The 27,991-nt window shown below is 37.5% G+C and overlaps 5 protein-coding genes across 12 annotated transcripts; 4 read left to right on the top strand and 1 right to left on the bottom strand.

Annotated features, from left to right (window-relative positions):
• The first annotated feature begins 1,714 nt into the window (after window positions 1-1,714).
• On the top strand, window positions 1,715-2,910 carry LOC122529174 (MAGE-like protein 2). Its single transcript, XM_043655005.1, has 4 exons — window positions 1,715-1,806; window positions 2,026-2,149; window positions 2,230-2,399; window positions 2,508-2,910. Exons 1-4 carry the CDS (start codon window positions 1,795-1,797, stop codon window positions 2,646-2,648), a joined length of 447 nt encoding a protein of 148 aa, XP_043510940.1. The 5' UTR covers window positions 1,715-1,794; the 3' UTR covers window positions 2,649-2,910.
• A 1,477-nt stretch (window positions 2,911-4,387) lies between these two features.
• On the top strand, window positions 4,388-5,625 carry LOC122529175 (tetra-peptide repeat homeobox protein 1-like). The gene is made up of 3 exons (XM_043655006.1): window positions 4,388-4,458; window positions 4,573-4,854; window positions 5,360-5,625. Exons 1-3 carry the CDS (start codon window positions 4,447-4,449, stop codon window positions 5,501-5,503), a joined length of 438 nt encoding a protein of 145 aa, XP_043510941.1. The 5' UTR covers window positions 4,388-4,446; the 3' UTR covers window positions 5,504-5,625.
• Window positions 5,626-6,338: 713 nt separating this feature from the next.
• On the top strand, window positions 6,339-7,546 carry LOC122529172 (extensin-2-like). Its single transcript, XM_043655003.1, has 2 exons — window positions 6,339-6,567; window positions 6,706-7,546. Exons 1-2 carry the CDS (start codon window positions 6,553-6,555, stop codon window positions 7,312-7,314), a joined length of 624 nt encoding a protein of 207 aa, XP_043510938.1. The 5' UTR covers window positions 6,339-6,552; the 3' UTR covers window positions 7,315-7,546.
• A 931-nt stretch (window positions 7,547-8,477) lies between these two features.
• On the top strand, window positions 8,478-9,198 carry LOC122529176. Its single transcript, XM_043655007.1, has 3 exons — window positions 8,478-8,611; window positions 8,693-8,945; window positions 9,018-9,198. Exons 1-3 carry the CDS (start codon window positions 8,600-8,602, stop codon window positions 9,110-9,112), a joined length of 360 nt encoding a protein of 119 aa, XP_043510942.1. The 5' UTR covers window positions 8,478-8,599; the 3' UTR covers window positions 9,113-9,198.
• A 649-nt stretch (window positions 9,199-9,847) lies between these two features.
• Window positions 9,848-22,384, bottom strand: LOC122529167 (1-phosphatidylinositol 4,5-bisphosphate phosphodiesterase-like). 8 transcript variants are annotated; one of them, XM_043654996.1, is made up of 20 exons: window positions 22,138-22,383; window positions 17,656-17,710; window positions 15,846-16,086; window positions 15,663-15,722; window positions 15,233-15,370; window positions 14,934-15,013; window positions 14,466-14,601; window positions 14,289-14,389; window positions 14,016-14,182; window positions 13,653-13,863; window positions 13,319-13,577; window positions 12,772-12,972; window positions 12,469-12,673; window positions 12,239-12,396; window positions 11,944-12,150; window positions 11,508-11,880; window positions 11,295-11,447; window positions 11,045-11,222; window positions 10,500-10,950; window positions 9,848-10,208 (listed from the first exon to the last, which is right to left on the bottom strand). In XM_043654996.1, the coding sequence occupies exons 3-20, from the start codon at window positions 16,014-16,016 to the stop codon at window positions 10,140-10,142; spliced, it is 3,318 nt and encodes a 1,105-aa protein (XP_043510931.1). In that variant the 5' UTR covers window positions 16,017-16,086; window positions 17,656-17,710; window positions 22,138-22,383; the 3' UTR covers window positions 9,848-10,139. The 8 variants fall into 8 exon arrangements, with proteins under 8 accessions (XP_043510931.1, XP_043510925.1, XP_043510924.1 ...); XM_043654990.1 differs by having other exon boundaries at window positions 12,239-12,673; window positions 17,656-17,713; window positions 22,138-22,384; XM_043654989.1 differs by having other exon boundaries at window positions 12,239-12,673; window positions 22,138-22,384.
• Between the last annotated feature and the right edge of the window lie 5,607 nt (window positions 22,385-27,991).

Genomic DNA, 27,991 nt, shown 5'->3' with positions numbered 1-27,991 from the left:
CGCCTGACGTGACAAGCATCGCGTGCCATTAACGAGATGGTGCGCCGCTTAAAACAGCATCCGCGTCCGTGATAAGTAGGCAAATAAATCAAACTATTAAAAGGCTGATTAAATCGCTTTCGCTTTTAAGAAGATTTGCACGACGTAATTAATTTCGCCCCGAACGAAGTTTAATAGGACGAGCAGCAAACTGTAACTTGTGAGTTTAATACGAACGCTGTCTCTATATTTGGGATGACGGGAATTTGCACAGAGGAAGCAAGCAATGTACTCTCGGAAATCCAGCCGAAATCCGAGACAAACTTTCCACCGAGAAATGATAACTCTCTGATTCTAATGGTATCACCGTATTATAGTTATATTATCCGTATTCGCATTCGTATTAAACTTGTATCATGATTTAATTGTTCACTTTTAATTCCTCTCTCTTTCTCTCTTTCTTTGTCATCGTTAATTGAGACTTGATAGCGAGCAACAAAAATTTAAATTTGTAAGCAGCTTTCTCCAATTTTGGTTATTTCTTTTTCTTGTTTTATGCCAGATGGCTCCATATCGTAGAATTTGAGATCTAGCATTTCTTTTTATTTGTATTTTATTAAAAAACACGGAACGTGTTTAAAAGTCAAAAATGGGAAAAGCCACTGAACCATAAATTTACCAAATTGCATCGTGACACGCGTTAAGCAATAAGACGTGCAGTTTAAGATTTAATTCACGATTAAAATAAAAAGCTAACTGAAAATAGTTTAGTATTTCCCTAAAGTGTAGGAAAAAGTATAAATCGAGGAAAACAACAGACACACTTTCTGCTCTCGCCTCTCGATCAGCATACCTCGTCTTTGTGATAAAACAGAAATTCACTTTTACAGGAACAAAGATCGGCGTGTCCGATCGGTTTTTTCATCAAGAATCCTTTCACAAGGCGAACGCGTTTGGACTTTCATGTTACTGATCCGAAAACTTTTATCCACTTTAAGTATCTTTACGTCAGAGATCGCTTCTCACCTTCACTTCCGGTATACCTGAGATTTATAGAATGATCGAGCACGAAGCAGAAATCGAATTTCAAACGACTTTGCATACAAATCGGACTGTCCGAAGAAGACGAGTATAACTCACACGTGTACTTAATGAGCTTCATCATGATGATCCTTTTAGATATTTATTTCCAAACACGAGCGAATTAGCTCTGTGAAATTTTCGTGACCGCACAAGGCATTCGTGTTTCCGGTAAACGTAGCAATTGCGAATTTGCGGTTGTATCTAGAATCTTCCGCTTTACCGATCATTGCGCTTCGAGGCATCAAGCAAAGTTTTACTCTACATTCGCTCAATTCCTAAATCCTGGAAACACTTAGATTCATCTGTTGATAGATGGGACAACATTTAAAAAACGTCAGCAATGCACCGGCACAATTTTTTCATCGAAGCGTCATTTGGTAAAAAAGAAAGTGCAATCCCAACGACGAGATGCTTTTATGCACTTCCCACGTCCGTAAATCCACACGTAATCTTGACTTCCGGCCAGCCATAGACGGAGAACGGTCAATGAGCCGCATGAAAAATAAAACAAGGACCTTTCATATTCATTAACGATGCATAGAGTTCGTTTGATTGGTAGATGGTAAAACGTAATTCGATATACCTATGCTGGAAAGGGTCGAGATTGTAGTGTATGGAATTAGTGAAAGGTGGTGGAATCGATGTTAGTATATAAGCTCGGTATTCCATTGGCTGTAGACATTCAACGCTTTGTGCTTAAACAATAAACATATCCTTTCTGGACCTACAACTATGAACCAAATTGTAAGATCTATGCGACAACTGTGTAACTTTAAAGACAGTAGATACATTACGTAATAATAGTAGTTACCTTAAATTGATTGAAAATGTAAATTATATGCTCCTGATAGAAGAAAATTAAGTAATTACTTCATGTATCCCTTGGCTTCGATTGGCCGCTGAACGGAGAACAGGAATGATAAGTCGTAATGTAATTTAAGATTATCAATCGAATGTTGATAGATTGCTTTGCTCGGTTTCGCGGTGATAGCTGGGATTGTCTCTGCGAGCTACGATGAAGATCACGGGACCTCCACCTACGAAGAAAAGACGAAGCCAGTAGAAATTCCAATTTACAAGAAATATGGTAAATACTTATATACAAACGAAAGAAAAAAAAAACTGCTTGCTTCAAATGCATAATGATGTTTACTCGTACAATTGCAGCAATTCCAATCCCTCATCCGGTGCCAGTCGAAATCCCCCAGAAGATAGAAATTCCAATTCCCCAACCGCAACACGTTCCCATCGAAATTCCACACCCTTATCCGGTTGAAGTCGTAAAACACGTCGAAATCCCTATCGAAAAGCCAGAGCCCGTTGTCGTTGAGAAGCACGTAAGTAGAAACATCAAATTATCGAACAGTGATGAAGCTACCGTTGTTGGACGTTAGATCGCGATAACTATATCACGTGTCACTATATCGCACATCGTGTCTATTCAGGTACCTTTTGTGGTGGAGAAGCCGTATCCAGTGTACGTCGAAAAGAAATTTCCCATTCCAGTCGCCAAGCCGTATCCAGTTCATGTGCCAGTTTACAAGCACGTATTCCATTACACTTCGAAGGGCAAAGGATGGCACTAAGTTGATTCGCTCGCTGCTGAACACTTGGGAATTGTTCCTCGTCGGATTGATCGTTTTACGAGAAAGCTGCTTCTCACCTGAAATCTAAACTTATTCCATTCAGTGAATAATCGTTTAGGTTACCCCGCAATGGATACTAAGAAAAAGGGACACGAGACTCGAATCTTGACTTGTTAGTGTTTAATGTTGCCTTTGTTACAAAATTTGTTAAGTTTCCCAACTCTCTGCCAACTCTTTGTTAATAAACCATATTTGAAAAATACCTCTTGTCTCTTTGTTCATTCTGATAGTCGAACCAGCTCGTCAAACGAGTAGCAATGAAATTAAACTGCAACAATAGTCGTGGTTACCGGCCTGGGGGGAAAAGATTGATGGTCTGGTCTCTTCCTGTTTCAAGCGGCCGCTTGAGGAATAAAAAGGAAACGCGTAACCATAAATTTCGTTTCTTCGTCATCCGGTGTTACGAATCTGCTAGAAACGAACCAGTCACCAATAGGAATTCTACGCGATCTTGATTCGCCATAATGAGTCCGACAACAGACGCGTTCCTACATCGCGGCACAAAACCACTTTTACTTGAGATACACTTTCACTGTTCCGCTTGCTGATACGGAGAATATCATGGAGGTATACAATTCGAATCTTCCAGGCAACTTCTCTCCCATGATCACAGCTCTGGTATATATATACACCAGAATGTATATCACAGCTTTGGTGTATATATATATATATATATATATATATATATCGTGCTAATCTACGTTAAATATAAATATCTCTATCCTGTTAATGCAGTTGCATCTCGAAAAATTTACATCTACGGCCTACTATGCACGAAACTTGTTAGATTCTTGTTTCATTTTGAGTAAACGTATACAAATGTTGAAGAAAGAAAACGTGAAGCTTCATTGGAAAGTCCCATTTCCTTTCTTCAAGATGATCGATGGAGATTCGATACACTGCGCGTACAATTACGCTAAGTATATATACATATATACGTACATGTGCGTAAATTATTAGGTTACAGGTGTTGTTCGACATTAAACTTAATGCCCTGGGATTAGGGAAATTCTGTTTCGTTAAAAGATTTACATAATTTTACGTGGATAATATAAATTGCTAAAGATCTCTGTAGAAAATATGCCAAAATTACAGTGAAAAAAGTTCTTTGGAAATTGCGTGATGCACTATCTCAATCTTAAATCGTTAATAATAAATTGTTGAGCATAGGAACTAGACCATAACCGAGTTACATTTAGCTCGGCTCACTAAACTCATTCTATGTCTTTTGCGTTTAAAATAAAACGTTTAGACGTAAAATAATCAAAAAATTTTCGCTCCGATTTATATTACTCAATATCAAGGAAATTTATAATAACGAATTATGTATCGTCCTTTGTGCAAATTGTGCAAATGAAAAATATTGCTCCGTTTGATACCCATGATATCTGATCATCGATCCACTAACAGGACAATCTAAATCTGCAATGTAGAAAGTTAAGTTTTTTTACCTTCAAAATTGCTGTATAATAAATTTATGGTGTGTGAATGATAGGAAGTACGAGGAGTCAGCCATAGGCAAATATAGTATATGCGTGTAGACAATCGTAGAGATCGTACACATGTACGAATAACTTCGCAACAGGCAGAAAGAGTAAAGGTAATGAAGAGAAGGGAGAAAGTGACTGTGGTATATAAGAACTTGGCCGTGACTTTGAAAGCATCAAAGTGATCGTAACGAGTTAACACGACGGATTGCCGAGGATTCGTTCTAGCGTCATCATCAGGTGTGGAAGTCATGAGGATTCTTGTAAGTTTTAAATCAAATGTCGTCTCAAACAACAGAGATTTTCATTGTATGTAGTAATAAAGTATCATTATCATAATTTCCAAGAACTAACAAATACAATTTGTCGAACTATAGATATTCGCCGCTTTAGTTACGTTGGTGTACGCCTCCTACGAAGAGGACCATGGCAGTTCCACCTATCACGAAACCTCAAAGCCTGTGGAAATTCCCATTTACAAAAAGTACGCCATACCAATTCCACATCCAGTTCCAGTCCCAATTCCACAGCAAATTAAAGTTCCCATTCCGCAACCGTATCAAGTCGAAGTGGCAATACCGCATCCAGTGCCTGTGGAAGTCGTCAAGCATGTCGAAATTCCAGTAGAAAAGCCTGAGCCCTATGTAGTGGAGAAAAAGGTACGATGTGAGATCAAATCTTTTACTTTATATTACGTTCAATCGTTAGAGGTTCGATATAAAATACTTATGAGATAAATATTAGTGTCATACAAAGTACAACCAATGATTCTACGTCAAAAGTAAATAAAATTTTCTCACTCGAATCGTTATTTTTGAATTCAATTTGATTTTCTTGAATCTTTTTTTTTAATTCCAATCGAACTTGAGAACCAAGCCTTAAATGAAGAATGAATTTTTTTCATTTAATGTCATCACCTCTTTGAATGTACCTTCAACACTGAGTCACCCTATATGCAGCCTCGCGAAACAATTTTAATTTATATCGTTAGAAATATAGCAACGAAGTCTGACTGTTTTAATATGATGTTATGAAATTTCATTCTCATGATATATAGCATAAAATTACTTACGTTCTGACCTCGTTGTACGTACATACATATTGTAGTTTGGAGATTATATTGTACAAAGAGATTGCTAAAATATTAATATTAATATCCCGCAGGTGCCGTATATTGTTGAGAAGCCGTATCCAGTAACAGTTGAAAAGCACTTTCCAGTGCCTATTCCGAAACCATACCCAGTGCACGTACCTGTCTACAAGCATGTATTCCACCATCAAAGCAAAGGACACGGTTGGAAGCACTGATCTTGGGAACTACTCTTCCAAATTTCAGACAATTAGCCAAATATACATATATATAGCAGACATTATGACTTTTGTACATAGTTCACTGTTTTTATAATTAAACTATTGTTATATTGTTTAAATAAATTGTTTTTGTTTTAACAACGTCGTTAATTGTTCTCCCCTTGTTCAGCTTGATTGATGAAATCAATTGGAGTGTCTTGAAAGTACACAAGTTTAATCGAAAGTTCATGCAGCACTAAGTAATTGTCTCTGTTAATTTGTTCGTTGTTTTTTACAATACTCTTTAACCAGGTCGGTAAAGATATGACAATGTCTCTATCAATCCGGAGACTGTTTTACTCAGAAATAATTATTTTCTAACCCGAGGGAAGTAAAAATTCAGTGTTCTGTAAGAAGCTCGTTATAATTTAGTCGTTTTACATTTTCAACAATTGAGTTCTTTTAGCGTTCGGATCATTAATAATTAACTACCGTTAATCCGTTCACGAAGCAACTATGCATCTTGTACGACAGACGTATCGCAATCACAAATCAATCACGAGGTAATTTGCGTCGAATGGAAATAGCATCGAATGACAATCCGCGGCAGCGATAGAGACATGTATGTATACATTGAATAAGACCGTAGAATATGTCCGAGGCGAACAAACTGTTTCACCTTTTCGCGAATTTCTGCAGGCAATACCCGAAGCGATCCAATCTGTTACGAGGCTTGCCCTCCGGTTTTGTCGGTCAAGAAACCGACCAATGACTAGCGACGGTGTGGTAAATGACGAACGCCGGCCTAACGACAGCGACATAACAGGGCTGTTCGCCCGAGGTGCACAATTTATTCAGGAAATACCGGGGCGCGATCGCTTGCATCATTGGCTCGGCTGACGGCCGCTTAAGGGAATCACATTCGAGTTAGGTCCACAAGAAACTTGCCCTGCTTAAGTGTAGCAAAAGTTTATAAAACCAGCGGCCACGTACAACACGCTTTTAGTTTCGCCTAGGACATTAGATCCGACGTTCATCAAGAAGATCGTTCAACCTACGCTGAAATCATGTTCAGATTACTGGTAAGCAAACGGACAAAGGAAACTCGTTATCCTTTCAATTTCGTTAATCTTTTTTTTTTTTTTCACGCGCGTGAGATATCCTAGCTATCGTTTCTCGATTTAACTTGCACATTCTCATGATATTTATGTGATCTCCAGATACCGTGTCTGATATGGCTGTCGAGCGTTCGTTCCGAAACTACAATGGACATGCACATGCACATGCCGGATGGCATGATGGAGGACAAAGCGGCTATGAAAAGGGAATCGTATTATAATCCGTGTCCTCCGACTTACTCGCATCCCATCTCGTACTCGCCGCCCCCGCAAATTTACGTGAAACCGTACGTGCAACCAGCGCCGGCGCATTATATCCCGAAACCGATGATCACCTACGTGAAGCCATCTCCACCTCCGGTGATCGTGAAACCAGCACCGGTAATCGTTAAGCCAGTCGCTCAATCAAAAGTGGTTTATCCGATCTATCAGAAGCCGATGGTGTCGTATGCGCCGATCTACCAGAAGCCCGTTTACTACGCGCCAATGTATCAAAAATTGATGTACCAAGAGCCGAAGGTGTATTTGAAGAAATACGAACTACCGGTTACTCAAGTGATTCAGAAACCTCAAATTTCATACCCAATTCAGTACCATCAGCCGAAAGTGGTGCAGGTCCCGGCGCCGCAGATCAATGTTGTGAAGCTCGCACAACCCGTTGCACATCCGCAGCCTATTTACCAATCGTCCATAAAACCGTACTGCCCTTAAAAGACGATTCGTGAACAAATGTCACGGTGCGATTGCAGCGATCGAGTCGATCAAACGTATAGCTCTCTCGAGAACGTGCTGAATAAGCGGAAGACACCGCGAGACTCTTCGTCCCATCGAAACGACCATATCACGACTGTCTTTAACCTGCCATAACGATCAACGTAGTCAAGCGTAATTCAGCGAAACTTCCGTTTCGCAAATTGTACAATAAAAACGAAGGAAGTATCAATCTTGCTGTTGAATGTACTCACCCCGTCCGTTCGTCTTCCAACTTTCCCCTTTCCAGCGATTTCGTAATCTCACCGCGAGCGCTTCTTCAATATCGCGAAATAAGAGCTCTTGGCGTGACTACGACCAGATTGAAACTCGTTAAAAGCTTATGCCCGCGCCGTTTACCATGTAGAGCCGTTTGAAACGTAAAGTTTCGATAGCCGACTAATTTTCGCAAAACTTCCCGAACCTTTTTCAGCCGACGGTACGAGATGCTGACCTAAAATTTCATAACAGACCAACGTTCTTTCCCGCAACACGGGATTACGGGTCTGAGATTGCCTCTCTCGAGATCTTAATCCGTCGATCCGTGGAAACTCATTTTCTCATGAAAGTTTTCTCGATTATTCTGGCAAACCGAATAGCATTATCGTTGTTTTTAGGGTCGTGTATAATCAGCTTTCGTGCTCCTCCTCCATCGATTCTCAGACGGCGGTTCTCGGCAAACAAACTTTGCAATCTCGACAGACAAACTTTGAAATTCATTACACGCGGTGAAACTGGTTTTCCACTAATTTCATCATCGATATTACAGATTAAGCGCACTCTTTTTATAGTACACCATCGTATTTTCTTTTTCAATTAATATGATTTAAGATGCAGGAGAAATGAAAAGCTATGCAGCGATTGATCAACGACGAATTCCCACGTATTTGTACTTTTTTCTCGGACAAATCGATTGCGTCAGGTCGATGCTTGGCTTAGTCTAAGTAAGGAATTAATTACGAGTTGGTCATGGCAAACTGATCCCCGATCCCCGATTATTTCAAAGAACGGCTATTTCCTCACCACATTCGCCACAACAGGCAATTCTGTTACGCAAGTCGCAGTAATGGAACGTATCGCTGCGCGGTTTTTGTAATCGCCAGCATACGGGGGTGTAATCTTCCAACTTTCTTATTTACACGGGTTGTCGAAATACTATGCCAATGTCGCATATAAAACGAATGTTTGCAAGGAAACTCCTGCAGTCAAACTTTTAAGGATCACAGGATAATTTACAGACCCTGCAATGAGATACTACGTAAGTAGCACATGTGACATTAATTTCGATGCGACTTGGACAGAATTTAGTTGGTTCGAAGTGTGACGTCCTTTATTGTAGCTGTGTCTCTTGATCGTTGCCGTTTGCGGGGCAGCGAGAATACCCAGAGTGACTGAACAACCGTATTTCCCGGTATTTCAAAACATTTATGCAAACCACAATTATCAAACTGACTCAGTGAATAATCATGTTGGTGAACCATTTTTTGAAAACTATAGAATACAAGATGGAAATATAGGTGCAGGAAATGAGTTTTACGATCATCGAACGTCCATCGACGGTCGAGCAAATTTCGACGATCATTTGACAGGAGGTAATAATAAAATACTGTTAATAATTCCTGACCACTATCGTGTTAATAATTCCTAATTCTCTCGTATTTCAGTTCCTTTCGAAGATTTTAGAGGTCACAACGCTGGTGCTGTCCTCCAACATTATGAACGATTTAATCATGCACCTAATTACGATTATCAGTTGTAAAAGTTTCGTCAAGTATATATTAATTTGTCATAGATCGAATTTAATTAATGCTGCAAACAGGTCGAGCTAGCAATTTCTTTATTTCTTCTTACTCCTTTATATTCAATATATACACAATATATATTGAATAACATATGGAATAATATAGGTTAATATAATAATCTGTGTAAATAACATTATTAGAAAGAAAACAACGACGTGATAATTATCATGCTAGGCTCTCTTTTTGTTCGATTTTTTTCTTTCCCTTTATGTACAATACTATGTTTTGGCTCACGGCGTTACGATTTTGGACCATACACACGAGGGCACTGCTTCCTGATGGGAGGAAAAAGAACGTATCCCGAAAACGAGTACCTGCTCGATCGTGACTGAAGATCGTTCGACAGTTGGGGCGCTAATATTCTATTCGCGGCCGGCGTATCATCTATTAACTATGTCCGACCGTAAAAGCATTGTTTAAAGTAAAATATAGCGAAGGAATCGTCACGGGGACGATAAATTCCTTTTGGCATTAGGCATGAAATACACGCGCTCGTACAGTCTCTCATTTTTTTTTCTCACGCACCCGATACGATAGAATTCGGTAATAGCGTTAACAATCGAAAAATATTGAAATCGATGAATCACACGGCACGCTCGATCCGTATGATCCGTTTTCTCATTTATATCCTATATATGTATAATAAATATATATATAATATATATATATATTTATTAATATAAGAACTTGACTAGATCACTTTAGTTTTTATTGACTCCCTTATTTAGTCTAGGTACTTGCTCGTGTGACGACGGAAAGTATGAAGTTACAAGATGCTCTTTTTTATAAAAAAATATTCAGGAGAATGAACTAGAGTACGATTAACGCGGTTTGTCTGTTGCTTCCGGTTCCCATGATAACTGAGAACGATAGCTAACGAGGCTTGATCCCAATTCCAGTTGTAATTAACGATAGGAGCGGATTCTCTGAACGCAGCAGCATCTTAGTTTTTTTTGCAAGCTTTACAAGTCAATCTGTCGGCCATTACACGTAGCATTCGGTTTTAGGGGCCAACTCATATTCCATATCCTCGTTGTTGTACATATCCATAACCTGAAACAGGTTACTCGAAATACATACTTGATACATTTTCTATCACAGCGTTCCCTTATATAAGCCCTTTATTTCGAAAGTGGCATAAATTACATTGTTTTTAAATCGAGATATCTAACGTGAAAAACTTTCGAGAATATTTACTTATATATGTTATCTTTTATGTTGTCCTCAATATAAATAATTACACACAGACATTAAAGAATCGCCATTTTTTCATTGCTATAAAGTTACTTGTGCCACTTTCAAAATAAACGACTCATAATGTAACGCAAAAAGTATTGTTTTTACCGCATTCATGTCTTTTTGCAATTCCTCCAGTTGTTTTTCGTGAATTACTTTCAGTTTCTCCTTCTCTCTATTTTGAATCATTTGTGCGATTTTCCTCTCCTCCATAAATTTTTTCGTATTGTTCTGCTGTTTCTCTCTAAGCCGACCCTCTTTGATCCCGCGAGTCTTCAATGTTTTATCGTTCATTACTTCCCTCATACTTTCTACCGAGAGTCTCGCCTGTCTCGCGTTCATTTCTTTGATCTCACGTTCATGTCGTGCGGTTAATTGCTTCTGCTGGGCCAGCTGAGCAGCCACGCACAATTTTCGCAAGGTATTCCGTCGTTCCTCCAGATGAGAACGTACCAAGTCACGTTCCTCGCGTCGTTGTCTATCGGCCAATCGAGACCATTGAACAGTTTGTTCGGAAACCTCGCGGCGAACGGTCGGATCTCTCGAAAGTTCCGCTTTACTATTAAAAAAAAAAAACACACAGACAAAACGAAAGTTGAAATTCAAACGTTTCTAGTTAAAACGTGGCAAGATCACTAGAAATAGTTACGTACTTTTTCCCTTTAATGATCTTGTCTATCGCAGCGCAATGTTGTTTGTGGACGGTGAGTTTCTCTTTTTGGTGCCTCTTCTTTAAAGATTCCAATTCCTTTTGTTGCTTTCGGAGCACCTTTTGATATCCCTTTTCTTGCCGCAACACGTCCGCCGTTATGGGGTTGAATTTCATTTCCTCTGAAAGAACAACGAGTCCACAAATACATGCACTCAACGTGGATAGGTCGAAGATAATATCAAGGTATTTACCACGCGGTTTAGGTGCTTCGCGATGATGCGTAGGCATGGAATCCGAGTGCCCTTTATTGTCGCTTTCCTCTATCCCAAGCCCACGCATTTTATTCTGCGACGCATTTTCAGATTTTTTATAGGCCCGTGGTGCCGTAAGCGCATCCATAAGTCCTGTAAATTAAGTTCGAATAAAATCACCTACCAACAGCGTGAGTGAAGTCGAAAGCTTACCCTCGTATCCATCTGGTACGTATATCTTGATCTCGATGTTACAAAACAGCATAGGTAAAGACATGGGGAAATTCGCTTCAGTTCGCAGAGATATGTGCCGATATCCAGACTGTAGACCATCCAAAGGGACAATTCTCTGACCTAGCAATTTGCCGTTTGACTCGTCGTAAACCGCGAATCGCAAGGCTGCCAAATCGGGTAGGACGACTTTTCGAAAGAGGAAAGGTTCTTCGTTATACACGGGATTCAGGCCGTTCGCTGGAACTACTCTTGTCCGAAATTCTTTACGAATTGTATCTGTTGGTAAACCATACATTTCCACTTCCACGTACGTTCCGACTTTTTTGTCGGATAAAAATTGGCCCGCGATTACCTGCAAACGCGGAGACAAATCACCACTATCGCAAATTACAACGGGAGAAGGATTGCGAAATACCTGGACGCTGCACTGAGTAGCTATTACACCGTCCACGGGGCTCTCTGCGAAAGGATCGAAACTTCGATCGGCTCGTCTCATGAAATCCGGTTTCAGTAGGTAACCAGAGGAACCGTTGTACTCGAATTTTCCCTGATTCAGCTGCATCGGCAAGTCCGCGGTTTGGAAATTTAACGAGACCATTTGACAGCCAGCGTTCCAGAAGACCTATTTTCAATGATCGATCGTACAGGAAACGGTACGTGAAAAGGCCATCTGTGTTTCCACGAAGCGATCTATTTGTTGCAAGAATTACCTGTGGCATATAATTCGATGAATCCGCCCGAGTGCCTTTCGGATAAATCCGGCTCATTTGACGCTTGTTATAATTGACGAACTCGATGGCTTGCGTCTTTAAGTAATTCAGGCCAGCGGTTTCCGCGAAGGAAGACATGTTGTGATGAATATTCTTTTCTGTACAAGAGGGCATGATCATGAATCTTTTCTCTCTTTTAAACGCATAACCGTGGGAAAGCTTTGCCTTACGTTCGGCAACATCGAAGCCCGGAAACTTTATGGGTTGAGCATAGTTGACCATAGAGGACAACCATGGGTGAACGTTTGTTGTGCTTCCGGTGTACGGTTGAACCACCGCTAATTCCAACGTGTCGCCCAAGCCTGTGCTAGAACTGGACTGCTGTTGATTGCCAGTCGTCGACGATGCTACTGACTCAACCGTCGAAACTTCTTCCTAAAATATAAGCCATTTCTGTTTTCAGCGATTTCACTTCGATCAAATGATTCAACAAAAAGAACGACGTTTCATTTCATCAAGGTTGCTAAAGTTACCTTCACTGATTGTTGCTCAACGACCGCTGCGACAGACGGAGGTGCGCTTGCATCCTCTTTCACCTCGTCTTCGATGACAAACTGACCTTGCCGAAATAATTCCAATTCATGTTTCTCTACTTCGGGTTTCAAACGTTTGTTTTTTATCAGAATTTTACGTTTGAGCATGTTAGGCGGTGGTAGGGACACTCCTGGTTCAAGCTGTTTTATCACATCACACATCGGTATTTGTTAATATCTTTTTTTGATTCGATGTCTAATCTTGCATATCTAGCTTTCATCTTGAACACGTACAACGTGGTTTAATCGCGGATGCTATATCGTGCAGCGGAGATAAGTTTTGATAACAATGAGAGGGAGCAGATGGACATCTAGATTTCGATTGACGCATTCAGTTTTTTTTTTTTTTTTTTTTTTTTGTTTATCGATGGGAACCAAGATTACGATTGACGCACTTGATTTCCTATCGCGGTGTATCCTATCTGATGAAACATCGAATCGTGAATGAAAATACTGTAGGACATTGAGACTGACGAGCAAAACTCACGGGATACTCTTTAAGAGGCTCCTTGAGAAGCAAGTCTCCTAAAATTTCGTCGCAATACTTTGCCAACTTGTATTGCTGCTTCTTGCTGCAATGGTTCTCAAAACTAAGAATCACCGGATATTCCGACGTGACGAACGCAGTGTCTCGTACTGCGTAAATCACGTCCTTGAAGAGGATGTCCGTGCACATAGCTTTACCGTGTGTAATTATCGGTTCCTCGTCCTCTCCTTTACCATCCCAACAATCCAATTCGACGCACCTTCAAAAAAAAAAAAAAAAAACGCTACGTTCTAAGAGATCTGCGTGGAGCGACGTTCACTCTCATTAGCCTTACCTACAACCAGCTAACAACACTTGTCTGTACATCTCAACGCTACTTCGGCCACCAAATTGCCGGCCACTCAAATACGTATTGTGACTCGAGTTAATGTAGTAATGAGCCAACGGTTGGTCCATGTCCATGTAGACGTCCAGCCTGTCCAAGAAAACGGGCGCGTTTTCATCGGACATCAGGTACCTTATAAAACCATCTTTTGTCATCGTTTCTGAAAGGACGTGATTGTTTCTGAAAGGATGCCATTTCGCAGGTACAAACTAATTCAAACACGTAGGCGATCGACGATGAATATCTAGCGGGTACAACGACGAAATTCGAGAAGCAGGATTAAGGTTGTAACGCGGTAAGTAAAAATCTTACTTTGATTTCGCGCTACTTCATTCTGTTCGTAATCGTGTATAATCTCTAACGCCCTCTTCTCGTCGTACAGCGGATACAATATCTCGTTCAAAGTTGGATCGCGTTGCTTCTCGTTTAGAAACGTGACCAGTTGTTCCAAATTGATAGTGTCCGCTTTGCCCTGGGTGCTGAGAATATTCAATGCAAATAAACCATATCGTTTCTCCGTTTATTAACGAATCAATCTCAAATAGCGGGAATATGACGTATGAAAATTATACTTCCTGCACTTACATGGACTGGAATAACTCCTCTATGTCGTTCCTCGGGCAGATTTTGTGGTACAGCGCGTAAAACGCGTCGAATGTGAAATCTTCAGGCTCGATGACATCGTTCTGTGAAACATGATCGATATTTCAGCAAATGCATTGCAGGATTTTCTGCAGGATGCATACGTTTCTTTGCAAGTACCTTTCCACTAGATAGGCCTAAATCGGCGAGGCACTGATAAACAAGCTTTTCCGTCTTTCCAGATGCGAAAGTTCTCGCGACCACTTTCACTGGGACTTTACCATTTGGATCAACCAACATTCTAAGTCGCATCCAACTAGAACACGACAAAAAAAAAAAGGGTTTCGCTTATTAAAAATAAAAAATATTCTCTAGTGTTTTAGTGTTTTATTTTTTCGTTTGTATTTAAAAATACCACCACGAAATTTGCGATACGTTCTCTTTTCACGAAAGAAAAACATCTCGCGTTTATGCTCTCCTATGAAAAACATGGAGGTTTTATCGGTCGAAACATAAATTTTCACAGTGAAAATCAATATTGTGAGTGAATGGTCTGCCGCTGGTAAGTGTTTCTGGCTAATTGTTTCACAGCAATCGTGTTTTTATAACTGGTAGCGTAGGTGTGCGTAATTGCATTAGTAAACTCACTGTTTCTTCAAGCACGTAAGGGGGCAAACGTTGTTGGCTTTCACGTTGTGCGTAATCGATCGTATACCATCCAGCCATACCTGTTATGAGACATAGCAAACACATAAGCTTGTTGATCATGATAATAATTGCTTAACCAGTGAATTGAAAAATTTTCTGCGATCGATGCAAATACGATCTCTTTTCTTTTTTAATTCGACGAATATCAATGTCAGTGATAACAATATTATCGGATTAATTCATTTCATTTAATAACTCTTCAGAAGAACGATCAAATTAAGTATAACGAATAAATTTACCTTAGCCGTCGCTGGATCCGGACAAACGACATGCTGGTAATTAATATTGGTATAATCTACGCCAGAACAGATGGTTAAACATTTTTCCTCCAATTGTTCTCCGTGCTTCGTGAGAAGCTTGTCGTAAAGCTTTGGATCCTGAATAAAATTAGAGAACGATTTTTAAATGGTCTCGCGAGCTTAATTAAAATATCACAAAGAAAGTGTATATATACATATATATCATCGGTCGTCGTTTTTTTTTTTTTTTTTTTTTTTTTTTTTTGTTAAGGAAAGGAGAGAAAATATTAAATATGTTTGCACGTAGAAGAAATCAAACATTTCAAACGAAAATCAAACATTTTCACTAGTGCATCGACTATTAATTGAAAATAGCCACGAATTGATTAATTAGATCATTCAATATATTTTTTTATCTCAACTTTCTCACCCTTGGTAATCCGCCAGCGCGTATATCGCTTACTTGACACAGCTCTATAACATCTCCGTCCTATGAATAAAACAATGGATAATTAGACAGTATACTCTCATTTAAGTACAACGCGCCACATTAACAGAAATTCTGTGCTTAGACGAACAATGAGAGTCGAATGCACGACGAAGGTGCACTCACCTTTCCTTCGCTTTGCCAGTAGATAAAAAACCCGTATTCATCGACTTTAAACAAGCAATTTAGTTCGAGATCCGTGTTGTCCTTCTCCTCTGTCCACCGATCGAACACGCATCCCTGACGAAGTGATGACGGTACTTCGATCTGCCAATTGAACTCGAACCTTTTCGTCATTTTTTTTTTTTTTTTTTTTGCACCAATTTGTCCGTGTCAAGCAGTATACACCTCGGGTTTCATCCAATTCCTATTTGTGATTTAAAAAGTTCTGATGAAAAATTCTGAAAACCGCGTCCCTTACATGTTTCACCCCTATCACAGTCATTTGTCTGCCAATTTTAATCCTTAACTAATATCATTTTAGACATAACAATTTAAATACTATTTAGTTACATCATTATCCAATTTCATAATTTTTCATTCGATTTAATTTTATTACTAGAAAGGACAATTTAAAATAACCTAAATTTTAGTAATTTAACACAAATCACCTGTGACTCAACTATCTTAGAAAGGACAATTTAAAATAATCTAAATTTTAGTAATTTAACACAAATCACCTGTGACTCAACGATATTATTCATTTTAAAAAAGAAAACACATTCCCAATGCAACATATGCATATATATTTCGATCATCTACCAGTTTGTTTAGCCATTTAGAAATCGGAAATTTGTCGAAAATCATTTACCAAGGAAATTTTAACAAAGTACAAAGTCTACCGCATGATTTCTATCACGCCGCCTCATTGCCGATTCCAACGTCGTTTCCCAAGATTACGAAAGTCGACCGCGCCACGTAGAATACGAAACGATCTGCGCGATTACTTTTTGATGTTGTTCATTTATTTAACGTACGACATTATACATTGAACGCCAATCGATCTGCCGCGCTGGTTCGACTAATTCGTGTATACTTGGTGTATCCCTTAATAGTATTCTCCCAACCTCAATTGAGTGTTAACCTCCGGGAGAATGAGAGCAATACGTGCTTTAACCTCTTTTACCTGCATCAAAATCTAATTAATCGTTGATCTCGTTAAACGGAAAGCTTCGACGTGAAATATCCGACGTTGGGCCCGCTTTCTGAAAGCAGCAGCTCGTTTCAGAAAGAATTAACACTCAAAATCGACATTCCCGCGGACAAATCGAGCAGCAAAAATCTAGGGGAACGTCAATTTGGTTATTATTGGCCTCGGAACTGCCATTCACGGAGACTTTAACAGTATTTTCTTAACCTCGATTGCCGACTACTATCTCCGGTGAATCAGATAACCGAATTTCTTAACCCATTTTTCTTTCATATATATATATTAGTTGAAAGCTTGCATCTTGTCTCGAAAATGTTTTCCATGTTCCTGTCATCATCAAACTGCATTGAACTGCTCGAGCCGACAGTCAAGAAGATGTTAAATCGTTTAGCAAGAGCCATTTGAAATGGATATCTTCGCGATCATGGTACATCACCGTGGGTTTTTCTGTTTTTTCGACCGGTCGATACTGTATCGAAGCGCAAAGGATTTGCTGGCATCGTTGCACTGATTGACCTTTATTCACTGGCTACAAAGTAGGACAAACCATAGACAGAAACGGCTAGGTGAAAATAGAACGATGCTAGAATATACCATGGCCTCTCCTATCAGGAAACGTATCCTGAATTAGTCGAATCGCTATACGTTTTACGAGTTCAGCAATAACATTTTATTATCTTCTAGCTAATTGGAATTTATATTTACCAACACCCGAACGATAAACTTTCACGTTTTAGGAATAAGTAAACAACAGACGAAAATATAATAAAGCTGTAGATGACTTACGACATTAAGAACGTTTCTTCCTGGCTGGTTTGCACATCTTAGTTCTCTGCTGCACCTGCTAATGATAAAAATCGAATAAAGATTTGCAAATGCAGTTTCGTACACATTGAGGCTGAAGTCAAGGTCTTGGATTCTATATATAGCAATTGGTATACAAACTGATTTCACCGAACTTTATATTCAAACTTTGGTGGGTATTCACGTTGCTGTCAAACTATTCTGTTCCGGTCAACAGAAAAGGGGACATTCAATTCGACCTTTAATGCGCGTATCAAATCGAAGGAGATATTTACAGACGAGAATCAAGTTGACCTTTCGAATGTTCGGAATTACCCAAAATCTACAAGTTTAATGCTGAATGAGGAGCACACGACAAATTAAGAACGCATTCATATTTAAATTTGCAATTCAATATGTTAGATCTTTCTGAACTTAAATTGAATACAATAAATAACATATATTCTATATGAATTTTTCAGGTTTATTTGCGAGAACAAGAGTTGCAGCTAGTGTATTTGACTTATTTTCCATAGCGTAACGTAATGCTTAATGTAATTTTACTATTATTGCCGTCACATGAAAGTTCGATACCGACGTTGAAAATTTGATACTAATAAAATAAAACACTAATCTTTACACTCTTTGTGTAAGACTAACCATCATTCGGTAACTGAATTTATCATTCGCGAATAAGAAAGATCGAGTAACCTATCAATGTTTCTATCGTCTACGGATATCCCGCTTTGTCTTATCGAAAAATTATCTTAATTGACGCAAGAGGAAGTTTTATACTAGTCAGCTAATTACGTCTGGCAATTACGCTCGAGTACTATGGATACAAAAAAATCTCAGCGATTCGTTTGCGCATTATTCTTCGTACTCTTTTGCATTCGTTTCAGAAATTTAGATATTCTTTATAGGTCTTCCAGTTTTTTTGTACTCGTTTGAAAATAGTAACTTAAATATTCTTCACGTGTCGTGTAGCTTTTTGTATTCATTACGAAATAGTAATTTAGATATTCTTTATATGTTTCCAAGAAAAAGTAACAATAGCCGCGAACATATAACGGAACCAGACGCGAGCACAATAAAGCCAGCGAAACACAAAAGCGGACAAAACTAAAAAAGAGAAAAGAGAAAAAAAAAGTTGAAAAGAAGCGCAACGAAAGATCTCGTAGATATTTTTGGATCATTCGAGTCCCAGAATTTTCTCGGAACGTCCTGAACTTTAGTTCATATAAAAACAATATATATTTGGAAATAAATTTACGAAGAAATACCATCGCTGGCGCTTGATTGACGTTTGACGCTTACGTACATTTTTCATCGTGTCGCTAATCATATTTTACAAATTAGTAATTCGAATAAAGTTCAATTGATTTCAAAGAAATTGCACGAGTCCGATATACGAAAACGTTTCGTGTAGTCATAGTCGTTTCGCCTTATTTCCTTCGCATCAGGCTCACAACTGTACAGTATAACCTCTATATGTATAAACCGGTTGTAGTACATATATATACAGCGGTGGTGCGTAAACAGAGGAGCGTTACGAAAATAATGTAGGAGTGCGGCTCGCTCATGCCGGGGCTTCTTCTCCTTGGCACGATGAAAATGTTTCTGGCGCCTGACAGTAAACGAATTCTAAGGAACCGGCAGATGTAACGTCATATCATGGGCGCGCGATGTTCCCAGGTTTATTTAATGGTAAGTGGTAATCAAGTATTTTGGTCGTAAAAGCGGAAGAGCACTAGAATGTAATATCGTGTGTCTTTGTTGATTGTTAAATGTAGTATTTGCTAAATGATTGATCGTACAGCATCTCTACCACAATGTCTTCATTGTGTTCGATTAACATATCATTTATACGTTCAAGAATTTCGATAATCTCATAATTCAAACAGCAATAAACGTATAGATAATAAAGAGGAAGATAAATTTATAATAGAAGATCAAAGACAACAAGCCAGCAAACAGAGTAACATTAAAGTAATCCAAGATGAACTGAAATTTAGACTTTCATTTGATGTAGCGACATAAATACCACCGTGACACTTTATAATCTGCGAATGTTAATTCTACGAAGCGTGCGAACAAGTATAATCAAACACACGTTGTACGAGCAATTTCGTTGGATTCATGAAAGATCCAAGTTATGTGCATTATGCGCTTATGCAATATCACGTAACACCTTCGCTCCGAGTTCGCCCGGGATGAATGAAATGATTGCACGACAGAAGCCTCCTGAAAATTCGTGTGAACGCACACACGTGTATGTATGTACGTATTCTGACATAGTTTGAAATTTCCCTTGGCTTGATCCCTTGGTTTCTTTTTTTTTTTTTTTTACGGAAGGCTTTTAAAATACATTATCTCTGAACTAGCCGTTACACGTTACGTACACACGCTCGTAAATACAGGGTAAACATTTGCACTTTGATACACATAAATGGAACGTCGTGGAAAAATATTTGCACAGCCGATGAATACCGGCGTTACTTGAATTTGGAGCAGCGGCGGCGACTACTGAGGGAACTGCCAGCGAAAATTTCTTTACGCGCTAGATTAATCGACAAGTGGTCGTAGTTCAATTGCGGCTTGTGGATCAGTAATTACATAACTTCCGGTGTAGGCTTTGAAGGACGAGTTGAACTGGCGCGACATTGACCGCTCAATCGCTTAATACGCTTGTCGGGCTTCTCAAGAAGAATAGAAATAAATGAGGGTCATGACCCGTATTGAGCAAGAGTAATGGAAGAGATCTCGCGATTCTTCCGGCCTTCAATTCCAACTATTTCACAGGTTATCCATTGTAAACGCTGATTGCTCGTGCGCTCATTAAAGTAGAAGATTGGTTTCCTTCGGTGCGGAACGTGCACTCGTATGATTCGATTAGCAAATTACTTATAATATCGTGTGAAATTGTATTTTTCTCTCTGTTTGTATTATATTATTATTGTACAGGTTATACGCGACGTACAATCGACTACGCGAATGATGCAACGCGTTCGGGTTCGTTGAAAATGTTAAAAGATACGGTCGATATCACGCGAATATTTATAAACCAATCATATACAAACAGTAGGATAAAAAAAGGCCTCGATAAACATTGCCAGCATTTTTCTACCTGTGGAAAGAGCGCAAAATTGAGATATCAGTAACGCTGGCGAAGGTATCTGCATAGAATGGCAATTGCATTTCCTCGCGTTTAATAAGCGTAATGTCCGAGGCGGCTATTTTCTGTGCCCGTATAAAGCCGAGTACTTTCTGACGAAGAAGGTCAGAAGTCAGGAAAAAAGAAGCAGAAAGGAGAGGAGAGGTAGATAAAGCGATTGATGGTAAATGACAAGCTAATATCGAGGACTGGTAAGGTGACCGAAAGAACTGAGACGTGATATCTTGCAATAGATGCGATGTTTCCGTCAAACTCATTCCACGGAAGGTTGTATGTTTGCCTATCCATTATCCGACCATGCTTCTGATTCCCTTGACCTCGAAAATCCCTCTGGAGACTCACAATCAGGTCGTGTGAATCCCCATCGTTTTTCCTTTCCTCTCTCTCTCTCTCTCTCTCTTACTCGGCGTCTTATCGCACGCTGATTGCACCGCGCAGCTTCCAAACTCGTTCCAATCGTGTTACGCTTGCCACTTGTCACGATACATTTGCCCAATGACGAACGTGTATACTTTCAAAATATGTGCGTTCACAAAACAAATCACAACTGTATGAGAAGCATACGAAATATAATGCTCGTGGGTCAGCACGCATGAGCGGTACGTATGGAAATGTATGGAAAAGAGAAACAGAAGTAGGAACGGAGGTGAAGGGGAACAGAAAAAGAGCAGGGGGAACGATCAGATACAGAGAGCAATAAGAAATAAGAGTAACAAAAAGATTGGAAACAAAGGGAAGAAGGAGAAAGGAATTGATATACAGAATTGTATTGCTATATGTATAGATCGAGACGACCGGCGGTTGGCGAACGGTGCGCGTGTGTCTCATAGACGATGCTCGGTGTTAGCTGTTATCTAGTTGAAAGAAACCCCGTTTATTATGGTAACGTCTCAATTACGTTCCAAGCGAAACGAACGAAACAAGTTGGTCGAATCGCGTATCAGCTTCTGTATACGAATTCAACGTGTTCGTTCGCTTCGAAAAATCGTAGAGATAATTTTCATTTCACGCGACCTGACTGGATCTGTGAGTCGTTAATTACGTCTACGACACTCTGACGTAAATTTACAAAACATTGGCCGATAGTTTATACGACTAGCAGGCATCCAAGGTTCCGGATGAAACGCAATGTGCCTGTGACGTGCAGTAACCATGAACGGTTGTGTATGATGTCGGGCGAGAGCGCGCACACACACACACACACACACACACACACACACACACACATATGGTCGCGCGCGCATTCACAAGCACACATGGGCGTACTACTATGTCGTGAACGAAATTTCTGTAAGGTGCCTTGGCCTTACCGTGATGTGAAATTACCGGCTAACTGACGGCGAACAGTCCCGCGGCGATTCGATTACATTCTATCGACGTTCCTCTTGCACCGGTCTGCACACTCGAGTGCTCACGCACTCGACCTCTCTGTTTACGAAAAAATAAAAAAAAAACGAACGTTACGGAGGAAGCGCGCGTTTCTTCGGCTCGACACTGAACGCCTTTCAGGCGCGGCGGGAGAAACTGACGGTGCGACACCGTCTGTTGACGGGCAAGCCACTAGCCTGGCTCGATACCGTCCTTTTCTCCTGCGCGCATGTGCCGCCGTCACACTTTAGCTTGTTTCTTACTCGGTTAGTAAAAACGGTACCTGCCTTTCGAGCACAGAAATTATTTAGCACGCGAGATTATTTAATACTGACACGAAACGAAACGAAACAAGCAGTTTTATTTACATTACATTACGACTAAGGGATATTCGATTTTATTGTTGAATGAATAAGTAAACGTCTCTGTATTCAAGCGGATACGATATGATTTTATTTTGAAATAAAGAATCGTGAAGTGTGTTTAAATAAAAAAGCATATTTCGAATAACAATTCGTTCAAGTCTGAATATATCAATAATTTTAATTTTGAAAAGCGAAAAAGCGTGGGACTTAGTTCGTGGAGATTAAATATTCGAAATTATTTGAAATAAAATAAGCTGCTTATTTAATTTCACGGATTTTGCATTCAGATTCGGGCCACAATTAATCAGAATTAGATTCTCTGTGTATGAAGATCTCGCAGTTTTATGCGTCAATATGGTTTCATTTTCATATCATCAATAGGGAATGAGTATCAGTATTCTGTATATGAAACGCGTTGGTAAACTATTCGTTTCATTATGTAAGATCTTCACAGTTCAACTTACGATATTTTTATATTATTTCAAAATATATTCCAGTAGATAATGAAATTATGATTCATAAGATATAAATATCTTTCTGGCGGATAAAGCGAAGCCAGTTATCTTTATGTGCGGATAGATCACATGTAAATAACCTGCCACTTTGATATACAGCTACTGTAACAAAAATAAAACAGGAATGTTTTGTGTTAACCGAGCAGCTGGAGAAAAGATCTGCAAATGATACTCGTAACTTTTTCTTTTTTGACCAATAACATGTTCGGTTGATAAGAAGTAAAATGAATTGCTTCTAGATTTGAAAGCATATTTATTAAATAACACAATCGGAAAGTATTTGTAACTGTTGCTAGGGGATCCCATTGAAAAAAATCACAGGTTTCACCGACATCAAAATTCACCGACACCAGAATTTACCAACAACGGTCTTAACCGATATAATACACTTGATATAATGCGTAATTGCAAGTAAGTTGGAAGAAGTAAATTAAAAAGTCAATGGAGATACTGCTCTACTACTTTAACATGATAAAATACACTTGTAATAATAAAATACACTTGTAAATTTGTCAGAAATAAAAATATAGATTCTAAAAACAATTCAACAGAAAATATATTGACACGTATATATAATAGTTATTTGTATATATATATATATATATATATATATATATATATATATTTTTTTTTTTTTTTTTTGTATAATAATATATATAATAATATATATTATTATACAAAATAAAATTAAATTAAAATTATAACAAATAAATATTATGTACATGTGGCAATATATTTTCTGTTGAATTATTTTTAACATCTGTATTTTTATTGGGGTATTTAAAATAAATCTTTTTTTTTACTTTTATTATATTGAATAGTATTATCAGTTATTTATTATATTAATAGTATTATTTCCATCGATTTTTGAATTTACTTCTTTCGACTTATAGTATATTCGACTTGTAGTATTTATTACATCAATTCGAAAAAAGCGTATTATATCAATTAAAACTATTGTTGTTATTATTATTAATTTTTGGTGTTAATGTTAATGGATTTTGATGTCAGTGATCTGAATAGGACCCGCTGCTAGGATTTTTTTGTAATCAATTGTAACAATCGATTGTATCTTAATCTAGTATTTCATCTTCTTTCGTTATGTATTATAGATATCAATAAAGTTAACATTTAAGGTATACTAATTTTATTCAATGGCAAAGTTAAAATTTTGTATTAGTACTCTCATTCCATTAAAATAAAAATCTTGTTTTTTGAGATCTTGTGCTTTCTAATTTTTTAATGTACTATAAAATTCTGTGCTCCAATTTTGTATAAAAATAAAACGGAAAACTTTGTTACTAAGATTTTGTCGTATACGCAAAATTAATTTTCGTTACCTAGCAGCGAGTTAAAGTCAGCGTTGTTTCGTATCAAGCTACCACATCGAATCTTGCTGGATAAATGAACGAAAGATATCACAAACGAGGTATATAAACAATGACTAGTAGGATATACTGGACATCCAATGCTTTTTCGTATCCCAGATTTTGGAGGATCATATGACCTCCTTACCATTTTCGTATCACAACCTGTCATATCGATTTAGGCAAGTATTACACTACAGCGCTATTGATGATCGAAATTAAATATTCTCAATATTTTTAAACACGTTTGAATTTTTACAAATTTCAAGAAATTAAAGAATAGAAATTTCTTTAATTTCTCACTGCCGTTACATAACGTAAAAATATATTGACAGAAACAAAAGTTCAAGATAATCAAAGCAACAGCTTTATATTTTAAAAGGAATTCAAGTAAAGTATTACATAATTTTTTTACGAAGTTATAATAAGACTTGTATTTTTAATTATTCTAAAAATTTGTTCAAAGTGAGAGTATTGACATTTCGGATCGGATAATTTTGAGCGAATAACTAAGACTCTGAAACAAGGATCGTGCAACCTGTTTCGCTAGTTCCATGGACAGAATATTTTGATGGTATATGACTAGACCTCGTCTGTGATCCAGTCTATCCTCTTAATCAATTATCTAAGTAAATAAAGCATCTCATGAGATTTCATGACCCACGCTCTGAAATACCGACATAGTAAAAAAAAATCAGTGGTTTTTTAGCGCACTCTACACTTAAACTTGTTAGTCAATGGTGTGACACGAAAAAGCATTGGATGTCCAGTCTATCCTGTTGGTCAATGGTTAAAAATGGTGAACTGGATAGCTATTTCGAGTAAAAGTAGTGAATGCAATGTGACTTTTAAAATCTATTACCAAAATTGTTGTCAAATTTTCAATACCGATATGTGAAGCTAATAATATATTAACTGAAATTATTCTATTAGATATCACAAAGAGCTCTATTTATATTTTATGGATTTATGATGGTTTTTTTTTATATACTAAATAAAAATTTTTAAATTATACATAGTTTTAAATGTAAATGATTTACATTTTATAAAACATTCTTAAAAGTAATTTTTCACTAACTAAATTTTTAACTATTTTAAATTATTAATATTAAAATATTAAAATTATTATATTACCTCATTTACGTATATTACATATTCAAATTTATATTAAATTTTAATAATTCTATTATGGAATTATATTTCTATTATAGATTTATAATAATTCTATTATGATTATGCAATATTATGCATTGAATATAACAAATAACATAAATTCTATTATTCATTAAAAATTATGTTTATTAATTAAAATATTTGAAATTTTTCTATAAACTATCTTTATTTATCAATATTATAATAATTTTTATTTATAATAAAAACAAAATTTCATTAATTATTTGATATTGAAAATGGAAAGAAAGAATCTCTAGTGACTGGATTTAAAAATAAATAAATAATATTTGACTAAATAAATCAGAAGTTGAAAATCTACCGTAATACAAAGATGAAAGAAAATTCGATTAAAATTACATGATTTGTCTATCAACTATTATTTATTCGTTACATAAAACGAAGAATAAAAATTGGACAAAATTCGTTCACTGCAAGATTTTTGTTAGAAATAAACGTGAATAAACTTTGATTTATCCATATCAAATTCCAATATTTATAAAATTCTACTTTATTGTTGAAACATTTAGAGAAATATAGAGAAAAGAAGAGAAAATGATAAAAACAATCACTATTATTGACTCCAATAACAATACACTGGATATTAATTCAAAATAAACTATTACTCTACTCAGTACTACCGATTTTTTAAAAAGAATTTCAAATTTTCATTGTAATATTTAAATATTTCGTTGCAATATTTCTCTTACTTTATTTTATATATAAGACATCACTTATACTTTCATACATATAAATATATTAAATTTATAATAAAATTTTATATTCTAAAACTCGTAAAAAAGTTTCAGCTAATAAAAATATATATATTTTTTAGCAGTATTTTACAAATAGTAACAAACGTAGTAACAAACGGGGCAATGAGGAGTGTTGAAAAGAAAAACTAAGACAGTAACCAAAAGGACTATTGACAAAGAAGTCAGGAGGACTTGAATAAGAAATCGCAACACAGTAGCCAGAAGGGCTACCGATAAAAACCGCGATACAGAAACCAGAAGGGCTACTGTACAATTACTTATATTACAAACACGAACAACAAACCGTAGAAACAAACATTTTTGCAACACTGATTCGCTAGCACTAATTAAATAAGAAATATTCAAAATCAAACACGAAGAGTGCTCCATCATGTTTAAGATTTCCAAAAATAAATACGAAACGCTATTAATCTATGCACTCATGTTTAAAAATGCGCAACGCTAATTGTGACGCGACCACTCCAGTACAACCATGTTGCAGGTCGCTGACGAATAACGATCTCTTAGTGACGAATAAACAGCTCTCCTAGCTGTACCAGGTGATCCAGGAGCAAGAACAATCTCCCACGAAACCAGTGGAAGAATTTGGGCATTTTGTAAGCGCAACGCTATATTAAGAAACGCGATCATTCATTATCGCAACACTAACAAGAGAAAAAGTAATTAGAAATCGCGATGAAGTAACGTCGCAACACTAACTCTAAAACCAAATTGAATGAAAATTATTATTAATAACACAAAAGCTACTGTATGAGAAAGAAGCTACTTCGAAAATAAAATAAAGGCAATGATTCTATAATCTAAAAATAACAGAAAGCAAGATAAATTTCACTATGTATAACACTAAGATAACCATAAAAATTAATAATTAAAATTGCAAAAGACAATCGCGGTATCATAATTCGCAACTCTAAAAGCAAACACGATTATTATTTCTTCGTAACACTAACTTAAATCGTAATCAATTTCTTGCAACACTAATAAACGGGAGCGGAATTCGCAACTGTAATTCAACCTGTGATAAATCTTTCGCAACGCCAACAAGAAAAATCGCGATTTGCCCAAAACGATGATAAACGATGATGATGAAGAAAAAAAATACAACTACAAATACTGAAAGAGCATAGTGACAAAGTAGTAACGAGAGTGACTTCCCATGCTCTGGAACCATTTAAATGATCCAGAAGATGAGAAGCCATTTGTTGTGACCCTCTTCGTGAGCAGTTTGCCGGGCCTCTTCGGCTTCTAGCCTCTTCTTTTCTTCGAGCGCAATGCCCGCTGAAACTTACATCTAGCTCGAGTCTTTCTAATCGCAAACCAAAAAATACTTACACAGGCAAACAAAAAATACTACAACTTACACAGGTGAAATAATAATATAAATCGCGAAAGCTGATCCCAATACACATGGACGACCATCGATCACAGTGATCGTTGTCCGTTCGCACGTGCGTGCTCGAGCAATACCTACATAAACGTTCGTTCCGGACCTACTCGCGACCTATCCACGACCGCGACCGCGATACTAAATTCGAAAAATCGAAGAGTAAAACCAGAGGCAAGTGGCATACCAATTTCACTGTCGATTTTTCAAATTAAATTT

Source organism: Frieseomelitta varia, unplaced genomic scaffold (genome assembly GCF_011392965.1).
Source record: "Frieseomelitta varia isolate USP_RPSP 00005682 unplaced genomic scaffold, Fvar_1.2 scaffold_279, whole genome shotgun sequence".
Classification (NCBI taxonomy): domain Eukaryota; kingdom Metazoa; phylum Arthropoda; class Insecta; order Hymenoptera; family Apidae; genus Frieseomelitta; species Frieseomelitta varia.
The sequence above is the reverse complement of the archived record's forward strand: the minus strand, read 5'-3'. Positions and strand labels throughout refer to the sequence as shown.